Consider the following 16,291-nt stretch of genomic DNA (forward strand, 5'->3'; position numbering starts at 1 on the left):
GGGTAGTCGTCCCCCAGAAAGGTGTGATCATTGTTGAAGATAGGTGTTTGGGCGCCCACCGAGCCCTACTGGGCATGAATGTCCTCTCCGAATGCTGGGAGGAGATATTCCAGGCTAGGCCTGGTCCGAGGATTTCACCCACTGAGAGACCCAAGTGGGAGCGTGTAGTGGCCGACTGCCGTCGGGTCCAAATGAACCAGGTGCGTAGAAATCGGGAGGAAGTGGGAAGAGTAATGTGTCGTTTTGCTTTGTCTATTCCCCCTAGGAGTGAGGCTATCGTATGGGCAAGAGTGCCCCTTCGAGAAGCGAGCCCAGAGGAGTGGGTGTTAGTAGAGCCACATACAGACTGCCCACAAGTGGAGGTAGCACGGGGACTAGCGGCGGTCCACCGGGGGAGGATCCCGGTAAGGGTACGAAACGAGCACCCCTATGCAGTACAGTTACACCGGCATCAACGACTGGCCCGGCTGACGACGGTCACACCCCACCAGGTGAGGGAAGAGAGGGACGTCAGTTTTCGTCAGGTGTGCCCCACTGTGATCGAGGTGGCCCTGACCCAGTTGGACGCCCCGGCGAGTAACCAGGAGAGAGGTGTGCCAAGACACCTAGCGAGTGAGTCACTGCAAGGGGACGACCTGGGACAGGTACAGACACAGAAACTGCAGGCACTCCTTCGGAAGTGGCAACATGTGTTTGCGAGGCACGATGAGGACTACGGGTGCACCAGGGTGGTGGAACATCACATCCCCACTGGGGATGCAGGGCCGAGTAGGGAGAGATATCGACCGATCCCACCTACCTTGTATGCGGAAGTACGTACACTCCTGCAGGGGATGTTGGGCCGGGGCATTGTCCGAGAGAGTAGCAGTCCCTGGGCGGCCCCCATCGTGCTCGTACAAAAGAAGACGGGAGCCTGGAGGTTCTGTGTGGACTATCGCAAGCTGAACCTGGTAACCAAGAAAGACGCCTTCCCCTTACCACGAATCGAAGACTCCCTTGCTAGCCTCACGCAGTCAGCCTGGTACTCCACCTTAGATCTGGCCAGTGGATATTGGCAGGTGCAAGTAGCCGAGGCCGACCGGGAGAAGACCGCCTTCACGACCCCGTTCGGACTATTCGAATGGGACCGGATGCCCTTCGGACTCTGCAACGCTCCGGCTACCTTCCAACGCTTGATGCAACGTTGTCTTGGAGGTCAGTTGATGGAGTCAGTATTGGTATATCTGGATGATGTGATTGTGTATTCCCCAGATTTCGATTCCCACCTCCGGCACCTAGAGGAAGTCTTCCGAGCCATGGAAAGGTACGGGCTGAAGCTGCAGCCGGACAAATGCCACCTGCTGCGGCGAGAAGTGAAGTTCCTGGGCCATGTGGTCAGCGCAGCGGGGGTGGCCGTGGACCCCGAGAAAGTCTCGGCAGTGAAAGAGTGGGACGCGCCTAAGACTGTGAGGCAAGTACGATCCTTTCTGGGATTCGTGGGATATTATAGGCGATTTATTAAGGACTTCTCAAAGATTGCCAAGCCCCTTAACCAGTTGCTGGTCGGCACGGGACGAAGCCGGGGCCGTGGGTCGCCCTCTATTAACTGGGACAATGATTGTGAGATGGCTTTTCAGAGGCTGAAGCAGGAGTTGTTACAGGCCCCCATCTTGGCGTATGCTGATTTTTCTGAACCTTTTGTCTTATATACAGACGCGAGCAACCTGGGATTGGGGGCAGTATTGGCCCAACGGCAAGAAGGAACAGAGCGGGTGATCGCTTATGCGAGCCGGAGTCTCCATCCGGCAGAGAGGAACGACGCAAATTACAGCTCCTTCAAGCTGGAACTGCTGGCCCTGAAGTGGGCCCTGAGCGAAAAGTTCAAGGACTACCTTTGGGGAGCTAAGGTAACAGTCATCACAGATAACAACCCTCTAGTACATTTGCAGACGGCGAAGCTGGGGGCCGTGGAACAGCGATGGGTGGCTCAGCTGGCCAACTTCGATTACAAGCTGCAGTATCGGCCTGGACGAGAGCACACGAACGCGGACGTCCTCTCAAGACTGCCCGAGGGAAAGAGCCCCAGACGCCAGGGGGATCGAAGGGAGAATAGCCGTGAGGAGGGCTACATGATAGGGGCCGTGGAGGCGCCAGGAGGCCAGCAGGAGGCTGCACCAGGGAATTGGGGGTGGGACCCCCGCCGGTGGATAGAAAGGCAGGCCCAGGACCGGGACGTGTGCCAAGTGAAGACGTGGGTAGAGCAGGGCCGACGGCCCACGTCGGTGGAGAGGCTAGCCCAGACGGAGACTGGGAAGAAGTTACTGGGACAGTGGGAGAAGCTGGAGCTACAGGAGGGGGTGCTCTGTAGGAAGACCTGCGATCCGAAAGTGGGCGAGGAAGTGTGCCAGATCGTGGTGCCAGCCAACCAGGTAAACGCATTGGTCTCAGCCTATCATGACCAGTTGGGACACCAAGGACAGGAGAGGACCGTATCCCTACTGCGTAGGTTCTTCTACTGGCCGGGATTGGAGGCGTCTGTGCACAACTTAATTCAAGCTTGCCCCCGGTGCATGCTGTTTAAATCTAGACGAGAGGCCCGAGCACCGATGGTACCCATCCACGCGAAAGCCCCCCTCCACATAATGGCAATGGACTTCCTGACGCTGGGCCGCCCTCAGGACCGGTATCAAAATATTCTGGTCATCACTGACCTGTTTACCAAATACGCCTGGGCAGTCCCGACGCTCGATCAGACAGCCAACACCACCGCCACCGCTCTATGGCGAAATGTGTTCCAGACATTTGGATGTCCCGAGTTCCTGCACTCCGACCAGGGGGCAAATTTTGAATCCAAGGTAATCCGTGAGTTATGCCAGTTGTATGGATGTACCAAAACCCACACCACGTCGTACCATCCCCAGGGAAATGGAAGCTGTGAGAGGTTTAATCAGACCCTATTGGGGCTACTGGGGACCTTAGATCAACGACAGCAGAGTGATTGGGTGAGTGCTTTACCAAACCTTTTGCAAGCATATAACAACAGTGTTCATAGCACGACGGGGTATGCCCCTACTTACCTGATGTTCGGCAGGCACGTACGGATGCCCACTGACCTGGTCCTGGGAGTAGCAGCAGACCGGGAAGAAGTGAGTGTGACGGAGTGGGTGGGGCGCCATCACCAGCGCTTACACTTTGCGTACGAACAAGTTTCTAGGAAGATACAGACGGCAGGAGAAAGGAACAAACGATGGTATGATCGGACTGCTCGAGATGCCCCCCTGTTACCAGGTGAGAGGGTCCTGGCAAGGGATAACCGGCGGCAAGGAAAGGGAAAGCTGAGCGACCGCTGGGAGGCCATCCCGTATGTGGTTTGCAAGCAGCAGAGACCGGGACAGCCGGTGTACACCATCCGGCCCGAGGGAAAACCTGGCCCCGAACGGGTAGTACATCGGAACATGCTTCGCCCCTGTCCGAATTACCCCGAGACTGTGATAGAGGGGCCCACAGAACCAGTGCCGGCGGCCCCCTGGATGGAAGGATGGGCTGTGGTACCAGGTCGACCCGTGGCGGCGCTACCCCCTGCCGCCCAGATACAGCCAGAGATAGTACCCGAGCCAGCTGAACCCCCAGTGGCCCAGATACCGCCTGAGTTGGCACCTGAGCCGGTTGAACCTCCGGCGGCCCAGATGCAACCAGGGGTAGTACCCGAGCCAGTCGAATCCGATTCACCCGTGAGACGCTCCCAACGGGAGAGCCGAGGACGCCCCCCTGCCCGATACGGTGAGTGGACAACGCCGAGGCATTCCAGGGACTAGAATGCATTGGCAGGGGAGGATGTCACAGGAGTGACGATCTTTTAGGCGGAACCAAAAATTGGGAAAGTTTGGTTCCGCCCGGATGTTTCCGCCCAGACCGGTAAGAGAAAACACCGGACATCCGGTAGCGCCGCGAACGCTGTAATCAGCCGAATTACATACAGCTGAGTGTCATTAAGAGGAGCGCCGGGTGATTGGACGATGGCAACACTCAGGAGAGTATTTGAGAGCAGTTTAAACCACAGTTGGGGTGCTTATTATTCCTGTTGGTGGTGTGTATCGTAGTGCTGGGTTGGGCTCACCGGGTATGCTGTTTTGGATTGTTGCATTTGCTCTCTCTCTCGTTTGGATTATAGCCTTACATTGAGGAAGATACCGAAGACCTTATAGGTAGAAGAATTAAACGAATACTGACTTTGGATGAAAGCAACGAAGGAAGGAAAGACGCACCATTGTGAGTATACGATTGTGGAAAAGTGGTGTTGGTGGCTGAAAACCATTTTGTCTATGCATCTAGAGTCCTAGCAGTGTGAGATAAATCTTGGGGAGCGTGGGACGAAGAAAGTACAGCAGCTGTGAGTAACGGAGTCTCTTTATGGATGTGTTGTACATATATTTGACCTGTATATCTCTTTGAGTGTTTTTGGAAGAGAGCGGGTGGCCCTACCCCTGAACCGGCGCGGTGGGTGAGCCAAAGGGTCTTTGTGCTGAAACAGCTCCAGTGACGAAAACAAACACTAGGCCAAGTTACCATCTCCATATTCTTCGTCCAGAGTGAGGTGAAGGAAGACGGGCGTCTATTGTGTGCACTGAGCGTGGTGGGTGAGTCTGGGATGTAGAAATTTTCACTTGGAGTGGTGCTGTGTAATGCTGTGTATTGCAGTGAGATTGCTGTGTCTTGTCTGACGTACCCCCGCCTCCAGTCACTCGTTCTTGAGACGACGAAGAGGAAGAACGGTTCTAGAGTAAAAACCTGTACATGAATATGCTGTGAGTGTGTTTCAGTCTTAAAATCACGGAGTGGCGTCTCGAAGTATTTTCCCAGCCAAAACGCTCGGCGGACTTGAGTTTAGGAGTGGCGGTGAAGAACTGTGCTATTGACGGTGTGTGAGTATTGCCTATATATTGCTACCTTACCTGTGTCCTTTTATCATCACAGAGTTGGAGGCGAAGGAGATCCGCCGCCCCGAGGTCTCGACGAAAGGGCGCCCCGGTCCAGTTTTCGATCGACCAACGGGTCTCGAGGAAAGGGCAGCGCTCGACCCGGTGTGCCGGCGTGACGTTCTCGCCCCTCTGTAGACCAACGATCTCGCCGAGAGGGTTTTTGGCCCCCGGCGTCACATAGGAAAACACTGTCTAGCTGACGCACCGCGCAGCCAGTTACCGTAAGTCCGCCACCCTGTTAAAGTAACATATGACCTGTCAAAACTGCCAAATCAACAGGGAAGAGGAGTGTGATGTGAGAGCTGTGCAGAGAGCCATACCTACCTCGAAGCGGTAGTCAGCAGTCATCTGCGGAGAGAGAGAGAGAGAGAGCCAGCGTGAGCACTGAGATACTGAACTGTGCAGAGAGCCATACCTACCCAAAGCTGTAGTCAGCGCAGAGGTGAGAGAACCATTGGAAAATCGATTCATTGTGCCTTGTGTCACAGCAGTCATCTGTGGAGAGAGAGAGAGAAAGAGCCAGTGTGAGCACTGAGATACTGAACTGTGCAGAGAGCCATACCTACCCAAAGCTGTAGTCAGCGCAGAGGTGAGAGAACCATTGGAAAATCGATTCATTGTGCCTTGTGTCCCAGCAGTCATCTGTGGAGAGAGAGAGAAAGAGCCAGCGTGAGCACTGAGATACCGAACTGTGAAGAGAGCCATACCTACCCTAAGCTGTAGTCAGCGCAGAGTCCTCTGTGGAGAGAGAGAGACAGAGTCAGCGTGACCGCAGAGATATTAAGCCGTTCAACAAAGCCCAACGTACCAGAAGCTGTAGTCAGCGACGAGGTGAGAGAAACCATTGGAAACCGATTCACAGTGCCTTTGTGTCCCCAGCAGTTACCTGTGGAGGAGTAGAGAGAACCCGTGTGAGTGCTAAAGGAACGACAAGGAAGGAAATCCATACTTACCAAGAGCCGCAGTCGGTGAAGAGGTGAGAGAACCCTTGGAGGTCGATCCACCGTGTCCTCGTGTCCCGGCTGTAGTCTGTGGAGAAAGAGAGAACAGGGAAGGAGAGTGAGTCAACAAGCAAGGAGCTGTGTGAGATAGGCGGTGGACCGCCTCGAGCTAGCTACAGGTACACGGAGAAGAAAAAGTCTATACCAACACTGATTTCGATCTTTCTGCCTCCAGGAAGGAAGAGGAGCGCGCCACGGGCAGAGGGAACCAGAGGCGGGAGCCCGTTTCCCCGACGCAACCCCCACCCCCCTGTCACTCCCTTGCTCGTGGCCCCTTGGAGGACAGATCCGGGCATTTAGTTTTAATTTCCCTTTCCCCAATCCCCAGTACCTTTTTAATATTTAAATAAATAAAGAATATTTTTATACTTACCTGTTCCTCGTTGTTGTTTGGTCATTGGGTTGGTTTTGGGGACCTCCTCGAGGTGGGAATTGAGAAGGGGCGTGGCTTAACCACTAACAGCCAGCCCCTGGCTTGTGACAGAAGCACAAGCTTTGCAGATAAATGGGAGTCTACTGTCCATGTGGTAGTGAGGAAAGCTGGAGACCTCCCAGTTTATAAAGTAAAGCTAGAGACCATAGAAGGCCCCTGGCGCACGCTGCATCGAGACCTCTTGCTCTCTTGTGGGTAACTTCATGTAACACCAGAAGAACAATCCAAACTATTTGAGCACTGCAAGACACACCAGAACATTCGCAGTGACCCAGGAGAAGTTGATCAGTCCTCAGATGAGGATGATATTACTCCTGTTACCGGGTCCCAAAAATAACCAGTTACAGAAGTAACCAGATATATTGTCTCGCGAGATGTTCCAAGACACCATGGTCCAAGCCATTCTAAAGAGAATTTGACAATTAACCTTTACAAGATGACTGAGGATGTTCCAACTAATGAGTGTAGCCTACCTGATGTTGCTCCAGTCAACAGAGTAACCTTGAACCCAAACTTACCTGAAAGTTAACCTGTGGAAAAGAAGACTTACCTGCTGGAAATGAACCTGTGGAAGAGACAAACTTATCTGACGATGGCAACTTTGTGAAAGGCTCGGATGAGGACTTCACTGAACAACTTTCGGTTCCCTCCGACATGCCAGAATTTGATGAGACAAATGTTCTGGAAAATGAAGGAGAAGAGGAGATTAAGGAGACGGAGGAACAAGCAGATACTTATGACTTAGTCAGGAGGTCCGTGAGGAATTGTCAGCCACCTAGGCGACTGGACTACACTGAACTTGGAATTCCCTTAGTCACAGTGGTGAAGTCAATTTTTCAAGGGAATGTAAATAACTGCCATTTATTTTTATAGTACATTTCATAATACATTTTTTTTTTTTCAAATTAACCTGTTTTGTGTTGTCTGTTCTTTGCTGACCTTTTACTACTTCAGGCTTCGCAGTCGTATCTAGAGCTTCTGATACTACCCAATCTTTCTTTTCCTACTACTTAAATTAGTTCTAAGTTACACTAATCTGAGACACTGGTTACACCAACAAACCCCAACATTCTAAAATCTCATTTACTTCAATCCAAAAAATGTCTCATTCAGGCGCTTGGAATTTCAGGAAAAGCTTCTGCACAATGTAGGGGGCGGGATGCTTCAGAGCATTTGTTGGACAGAAAATTAGCTGAGCAAGTGTAGGATCATGGCATAAAAATACTATTTATTAGCCTGGTTAGCCAGACCTACATCAAGATGTAAGGTCTGGCAACTCTTCACACAAACGGCTCAATGCAAGGGGCGGGATATAAGGTTGTCCCTCAAAATGCCTCTGCACGCAATAGGATAGCGCTATGACGGATCAGAGCAACGAAGAAGGTGACGTAGTTACCGTAACCAGTCGGCAAAACTCCAAACACATCTTTCTTGCTTAAAAAGGACTTCAGTAGGGTTTATTTGCTCTTCTCTCAAAGAAAAACATAAGTCTAAGTCCTCCAGAGTCGCGGCCAAAGCCGCTTCGCCAGCAGCAGCAGCCATTCTCTGTTTTCAAGTAGGAACCGTTGCAGCTCTGTCGTCATCATGTTAAGCCCGCCCCACAGACGCTACACACGATGTGATTGGCCTGACCAAATTTTGGTTTTTGGACCGGTTAAGTGTATTGTGAGTGCCTAGACTAAACCCTGGCAGCAAATATATTTTGCGGCCGCTAGGGTGCGTCTAGATTTCTAGGCTAACTATTTATACTAACATGAAAGAAAGTTTTATTTTGATTTCATGGGAACTTTAAAAGATACAACTTATGAATTTAAAAATGTCTTAGCAAATGCTGAAATTACCATAAACTAAGATTAATAAATGCTGTAGAAGTATTGTTAATTAGTTCCTGTTAGCTATACAGTACAGCATTAACTAAAGTTACTCTTTAGTTACTTTTTTAACTAAAGGCTTTTTATGGAATCAGTGGTTTGACTAAGGTAAATTATGGTTCATTTTTCTATAGTTACTTGTTGTAATGTGCTTCTAGTATAGCTCAGTGGTAGAGCATTGCATTAGCAGCGCAAAATGTCTTGAGTTTGAGCCCAGGGAACACATTTACTGATAAAATGTATTCCATGTAATGCATTGTAAGCAATTTTGAATACAAGTGTCTCCTAAATGTATTTTTGTAAATGTAATTTAATGTGAATGTGTGGGAAGCATTGTATCTGTTTAGTTTCTTTAATTAACAATGTCCTTATTAATGCAGTGATCCTGTAATAAATATTAATATAATATATATATAAATATGCTATTTTGCATTTTTACAATTGTTTTCTTTCTCCATATTCAGATCGACAACACCCTGACTGTATTTGCTGTCGAACAAGCCTGCTCAGAATTAAATTCTCTCCAATCCACACATGACTTTCAATCAGCTATTACCAGTACTTATTATTCTAATGCTGCTGTGGACGCAGATCATATCCATCCTGAACGGCACTGTGATGCTGAGAAAATCAGGGAAGCACAGAGCCTTATTACTGATGGCTTGAAATCTGTCAAAACCAACATAGATAAGGAAAGCTATGATTTCGCCCGCAACAGTTTGGGGAAAATATGTCATACTTTACAGGTATGGTAGTTTGTCAGAATATATGAAGACCTCAGATGCAAAACCCTGTGTTCATGTTTTCTTGTAAATGAGCATTTTTTTAATCAAACTCTTATGTTTACACTCACCTAAAGGATAATTAGGAACACCTGTTCAATTTCTCATTAATGTAATTATCTAATCAACCAATCACATGGCAGTTGCTTTAATGCATTTAGGAGTGTGGTCCTGGTCAAGACAATCTCCTGAACTCCAAACTGAATGTCAGAATGGGAAAGAAAGGTGATTTAAGCAATTTTGAGCGTGGCTTGGTTGTTGGTGCCAGACGGGCCGGTCTGAGTATTTTTACAATCTGCTCAGTTACTGGGATTTTTAGCACAACCATTTCTAGGGTTTACAAAGAATGGTGTAAAAAGGTAAAAACATCCAGTATATGAGCTCACCAAAATTGGACCGTTAAAGACTGAAAAAATGATGAGTCTCGATTTCTGTTGAGACATTCAGATGGTAGAGTCAGAATTTGGTGTAAACAGAATGAGAACATGGATGCATCATGCCTTGTTACCACTGTGCAGGCTGCTGGTGGTGATGTAATGGTGTGGGGGATGTTTTCTTGGCACACTTTAGACCCCTTAGTGCCAATTGGGCATCGTTTAAATGCCATGGCCTACCTGAGCATTGTTTCTGACCATGTCCATCCCTTTATGACCACCATGTATCCTTCCTCTGATGGCTACTTCCAGCAGGATAATGCACCATGTCACAAAGCTCGAATGTTTTCAAATTGTTTTCTTAAACATGTCAATGAGTTCACTGTACTAAAATGGCCCCCACAGTCACCAGATCTCAACCCAATAGAGCATCTTTGTGATGTGGTGGAACGGGAGCTTTGTGCCCTAGATGTGCATCCCACAAATCTCCATCAACTGCAAGATGCTATCCTATCAATATGGGCCAACATTTCGGCAGTTTAATTAAAGGCAGTTCTGAAGGCGAAAGCGAGTCAAACACAGTATTAGTATGGTGTTCCTAATAATTATTTAGGTGAGTGTAGGTTCAGCAAGTTCACTATAATGACAATGGAAAGGTTATTTGGAATTAGTGATTAGTAATTGAAATACCTTATTACAAATTGTACTTTTTGTAAACTACTGTAAACTACTGAGTGCATGCAAAAATTTACTAAGTAAACTACTGAGTGCATGCAAAAATTTTCACTTCTAAAAAAGTTCCCAGTCACTCTTCACTTTCTTTTCTGAACAAAGTAAAAATGCTCAACAATTTGGTCAATGTCCTAATAAATTCAGTAAAATATATTTGGTACAAAACCCCAAAAATTCTGGGTTATTATCAACGCACAGTACAGTCAACAAAATACATAAGCAATAGAAATTGTGGAAATATTATAATCCGGGTTGTTTTTATTGTTTTTTGTCTAAGTGCAACTCCAGCAATTGCATTTACACAATTTGCAAATTTGTTTTAAAAACACTAAGTGCATTACTTAAATACCTTTAACTATGTATGTCAGACTAATCTCTATAAACAAATAAATAATGTCTGTTTGTTGTATTGTGAAAATGCGACAGGAAATGCAAATTAATGTGTTTTTTATGTACAGGATTTCTACAGCCACAGTAACTGGGTGGAACTGGATAAACGTATTCCTTTTAGCAAACTCATTAACAGGGATGCAATAATTGACAACATAGCAGGTATAGAGACAATTGTAACCACATGAACATTTTCCACTTACCATACATTTTTGAAGCTCCAGATTTCGACCTTTTCCTGAAAAGCATGTTTTTGTTAGCCTGACGTTGTCATACTCAATTCTAGTCAGAATTTGAGTCTGATACCGCTCCATTGAGCTATAATTAAGAGGCGTGTCTCAACCGAAAAATGCCTCTGCACTCAATTGGATAGACCTACGACCAATCAGAGCAACGGGGTGTGAGACGTATGTTGAAATGACGTATTTGCAGCTTGACCGAACTGCTAGTTATTTCGTTACAATGACACATACAAGTCTGAGTTAGCGAACGTACATCAACATGTACTATGTTTACAACATTTCATTTATATCACATTAAGTCATACAGTAAGACTATCCCTTACCATTTGTACATTAGTTGAACTTCAACTAATGTACGTTGGGTTCCACGACGATACCCATTACGTTTGCTTGAAAAATATCCGAGCCTAGCATGTCCCTCCACGATTCCGGGCTTCCGAAAAGAAGCTGGCAACGACCGCTAATTATATCCATCTCGTCGTGCACACCGAGTTGCATCGCCGTGATACCCATTTCAGTTGCTTCTTTAACTTGATCCTTCATAAGTGCGACAACTTTTGCCGAGTCCCGTAGGAAGGACGGCAAAAACATCAACAAATGCCTTGCTCGCGTTTCTCTGTTCTTCTTTTAAAATCAATGCTCTGTCGATTTCTTTTAGAACAGACTCAATGTCAGAATCCACACATCTGATTTCTACCGCGGCAGCCATTTCGTTGTAACAGATTGAACACACACGCTCTTTGGTGACGTGGTTGATACGTTACTGTTGATCATCTGTCCATCATCGTATAAAGCCCGCCCTCACAATTTGATTCGTCGGCCAGTTTTGGAACTCGCATAGTAGCTCCTCAACGGTGAAACCCCAGACCGATCTTCCCGTTTCTCAAAATGTTGTGGGCGGGGCTAAGATCGGCTGGCACCCAGGCTATGTTTTTGTACAAAAGTCTTGAAGTCCCCATGTAGTCATTAATTTTATCACTTAACCTGTTAGCCAGCACTTCTATTTTTGAGCATTTTCTGAAAAACGACAACTCCAAACTAAAACGTCTGCAGCTCTTAAACCCTATGGCAGAGGTCCCCAACCACCGGGTCGCGACCCAGTACTGGGTCGTGGACAAGTTGCCACCGGGTCGCAAGAACGTCCCAAAAAAATGTGTATAATAGCCACGTAATAGCTTAATCGGGTATTTTGTACTGTAAGAGCCGACTTCAAATAACATCAATCATTTCCACTTTTGAACAGAGCCGCGCTCTCTCTCTTTTTCTCCGCCTCTCTCTCTCTCTACCAGCGATCACATTGCTGTCATTAGAGTTTGAGCATACAGTACTTCTAAAACACAATCGATCAAAGAATTGCGGAGGTATGACTTTATGAATTATTTGCAAATGTACGTCGCAATGATGTACATATGCGGAGACGTTCAAATGTGTGACACCGCAAATGACTGAAAAGTAATTATTTTATTCTTCTTTAAAACAACTTCAGAATTATCCATCGATCGTAGCACCATGATCAAAATAAACTATTAGGCTAATAATATTTTAACGGCTACACTTTTAACGTAGGTTTGAAAGGAACCTATAAACTTGTCAATCATCATTAATCATGGTAAACGTGAGTCTCCGTGCCTCTGCGCCCAGCCGCAAGTCTTCTGGCATCTCTCCTCCTTCACTGCTTTTTGCTTCTCTTCTGTTACTTGGAATTGGGTCTCGAGCCCGACCAAGATTCTAGCTGCCTTCGAGAACAGCAAGCCAAGTTCGTTTAGGTTCCATTAATTATTAAGACTAAATGGGCAGGCAAACTAGTAAAAACAATGAAAGTAAAAAACAATCCGCCAAAATATAATTTTACACGTCTATAGAAAATATACTATAGCCGAAATAAAGCAATTATTTATTTTCCTAATGCATGGTTGTTATCTTTACTTCCGTTTAAAACGTAAATTTCGAAAAGGAGGATTTTCAGCATGTTTGAACAGCAACTCCGCAAACCCCAACCCCCCCCCCCCCCAATCTCACCCCCCGGTCCGCGAATTTTTTTTTAAGCTGAAACCGGTCCGTGGTGACAAAAAGGTTGGGGACCCCTGCCCTATGGTCTACATTCATAATTCTGGTCTTGTTTGAAACTAGACACTTGACATATTGTTGCCTAATAGTCATAACAACTCAGAGTAGTAAAGAAACAGAGTAAAACAATGTAAAATATACATTAAATGACTTCCGTTTTTCTTTAAATAACATTCACTTAGCAAAAAAGGTATGAAATGGTCATCTGAGACACCTGGGGACACCATATAGGTAAACTGAATGTCTGACCATGCTGTGATTCAAATTTGAGAATGATACTCCAAAAAATGTTGTTTCTGTGAGCTTTTATTTAAAAAAAGTCCAGGCGTCCTTTCAGAAAAAGTGCACTTGGAAACTCCAAATATACACATGATAACAAAATGACATGATTATCAAAAGAAAATGAGTCAGGACTACATATTACATGATGTATATCAATTCAGAACTTCTCTGCCCACCAAAGCACATAGAAAAAACTATTTCAGAAAAAAACATTTGCACATTATAACAAAATACTTGCTATTTTGAATGTGGTCGCTCATGAATGCACTCCAGATTCCAGTCCCCCTCTGTGTCAGCTGAAGACCTGTTACATCACATCACAACACAACACAACACAACACAGACACACACAAAGCAAGAGAGGATTTTAGTTTGAGTCAAAAGTTAGAGACATACAACTATTTGTATGAGAAACTATGATGTAATATACATGAACATAATACATACACACACACACACACACACATTACATGAATATATTTATAATTACAAATGTCTTATGTTTGCCAAATAACCTATATTTCTCAGCTGGTAATACTCATATTTTCCACCACATATCTTATTTTCTAGTTTTTAGTTTGTATATTCTGTGCATTTGATTCATATAGCTATAAAAATGATCCATTTATATAACATGTCATAGAAAATGAAACCATGTAAAACTCGTATTTTAGTCATATCCACTGTTACCGTAAAACTTCAAATAATAGCCTAGTCCCAAATAGACGCCTGTCTCTTTTAGACGCCTGGTGTGACGACAGGTTTGGGTAAATAAACGCCTGTCTTAAATAAAGGCCTGGTCTGTTTTTTAGTTTCGGGTTGTATTTAATCTTCTAAAACCCGTCAGATCGTCTGTTTAAGCCAGTTCTATGGTGCAGATTGCACACGCCAAAGTTTTGATTACCGGTAGATGTCACGTGACAGACGCAGTCGTTCCGTTACTCATCACTATGACAACACAATAAGGTTCGTCGTCAGGATTGAAGTGATGATGACAGTAGCGAAGTGGCAATCGGGAGAGTCGGGACTTTTCCAAGTGGGCCGGTAGTGTTATGAGGGCGCTGATAAAAGCCGGGCTTTCAATCTTTTGTCATGCATGCACTCCCGCCACACATTGTATTTCTCACGCGGAAACACTATTTATCATATTTAAAATGCTGCAGCACCCAAAATGTATCTGGCCGCACTGCTCTCTCTATCAAGCACGTCTCCCCTGGAGTTCTAGTCAAGTGAGCCAATCCAAAAAATTTAAGAAAGAGGCTACACAATAGCCAATCAGAAAATAGCACTGTTGTATCTGGGTAAGATTTCACACAACAATCAATAAAACAGCATATCCTTGTTTGCTTTATTTATGCTGCCAATAATTTAAGAACTAATTTGTTAAACACATTCAAATATAAAACGTAATATGTGGTAACCTCCTGCTGTCATGCTGGAACAATTAAATTAAAAGCCTGTCTCTTATAAACGCCTGTCTCTTTTAGACGCCTGGTGTGACGATAGGTTTGGGAAAATAAAAGCCCGGGCTATTATTTGAAGTTTTACGGTACTTTATAATCAAAACAGCTAACAAGAAACAAGAAATGTAACGTAAAATAAATAATGAACAAAAGAATCCACTTACTTTATCCAAGCGAGCGCAGCTGAGCTCATAGTCCGGTCCATCTCTCGTCGACGACGCGGTTTGTTTATATCCAATCTTGTATTTTTGCTCCGCGATCATGCTCTTTATCAACTTCTCCAAAACACTCTCAACACAAACAAGTCCTCTGCAGTCGACAATCCACAATGGAGATGTTATATCTAACCTTTGAGAGGTTTCTCAGCGGCTCCGGAGAGCCTAGCCGGCTGCTATGCTACCCAAACAAACAAACGCGCACCGAGGGGGTGTGGGCATTTCTCTGCATGCGCTTCTGTAGATTTGCGCAGAAGTACACTTTACTGACGTAATTTGAATCCTTGTAATCGTTTCATGATTGGTTACTACCCCTGCCCATCAAAACTTTGCTGGCTAAGCATTGGCTGGCTTTGTTTTGGCGTAATCCAGTCAAAAGCCTATGGTTAGCTGAAGGACATCTCTTTGGGCAAATCGGTGTTCGCGTCACATTTTGAGTTGTCAAACCTTATCTGATTGAACAAAACAGAAAAATAGGGCGGGATATTTATCGGAAGAGTCTAAAGAAGCAGGAAGAGATGGATTTTCACTGATAAAACTCGATATTTGATAGAAAATAAACATGATCGATCATACTTAGCGGACGCGCGGATGTAAACAAAGGAGGATATTGCTGGATTTCTCACTATTTTTCATTGTTTTGGATTAAAACGTGGGATGCTTTTTGAAGAGTGGACCCTTACGTTGCAATGTACGTTGAAGTTTTTGGGAATTGTCAGAAATTATCAGAACCATATGGCAAGACATGTGAGTACCCACAAATTTTTTTATATGCATTCCGTCTGCATTTTATTTAATCTTATCCACACCAGTGTATTGATTGCAAAAATAAGCTCAGAACATGAATTTTGAGTGTTTAAACTTTCAAATAATGCAAAGTTTATGATTGTTGATTGAATATTTGATGTTAAACAAAGTACAAAAACACGTAAAAACGCCCCCTAGGGACCGCCGCCGGGCCGGTGCGTGTTAAGAAGTTAAAACTCATCTTTGAGCATCATAATAGCATATGTAAAAGTTTTTTTCTGTAACAGTAATTTCTTTATGCTTTAAAACAGCTTGAATGTAACTCTACAGCCTTTCCTCATTAAATATATGTGGATCTATGAATATGCAATTTATTCCCCGCCTCTACTCAATCGCACAGCTCGGACCACAGGGAGACTTTAACATAATTGACAATGTACCACAAAAGCTGTTAACAATTATTATTGTTCTTTTAAAATCAACAAAGGTGACATCTCAATGATTTCTCACTGTGTGTTCTTTGTGTTTATTTCAAAACAAACACATGTCTAGATACCAACACAAAAACATGCAGAAACTGCGACGGAGATAATTGCAATGATAATATTCTCCCAGAATTAAAAGAGAAGAACCTCCTAACCTCAGGATATTTCGGTGCATTTCCCTCATCCAAACCTAACGGTAAGGAAGCTTTCCCTCCAACACAGTAGTATGGTTTCAGAGCTGCTTTGGAT

The 16,291-nt window shown here is 45.3% G+C and overlaps 1 protein-coding gene across 1 annotated transcript in view; it reads left to right on the forward strand.

The window, feature by feature from the left end:
- Positions 1–16,291, forward strand: part of LOC135785976 (von Willebrand factor A domain-containing protein 7-like) — a 49,257-nt gene that overhangs the window by 20,570 nt on the left and 12,396 nt on the right. The window contains exons 3-5 of the mRNA XM_073814259.1: positions 8,728–9,009; positions 10,610–10,703; positions 16,110–16,238. Coding sequence (XP_073670360.1) covers positions 8,728–9,009; positions 10,610–10,703; positions 16,110–16,238 — 505 coding nt within the window. The remainder of the gene's footprint in view (positions 1–8,727; positions 9,010–10,609; positions 10,704–16,109; positions 16,239–16,291) is intronic.

Source organism: Paramisgurnus dabryanus, chromosome 4 (assembly GCF_030506205.2).
Source record: "Paramisgurnus dabryanus chromosome 4, PD_genome_1.1, whole genome shotgun sequence".
NCBI lineage: Eukaryota > Metazoa > Chordata > Actinopteri > Cypriniformes > Cobitidae > Paramisgurnus > Paramisgurnus dabryanus.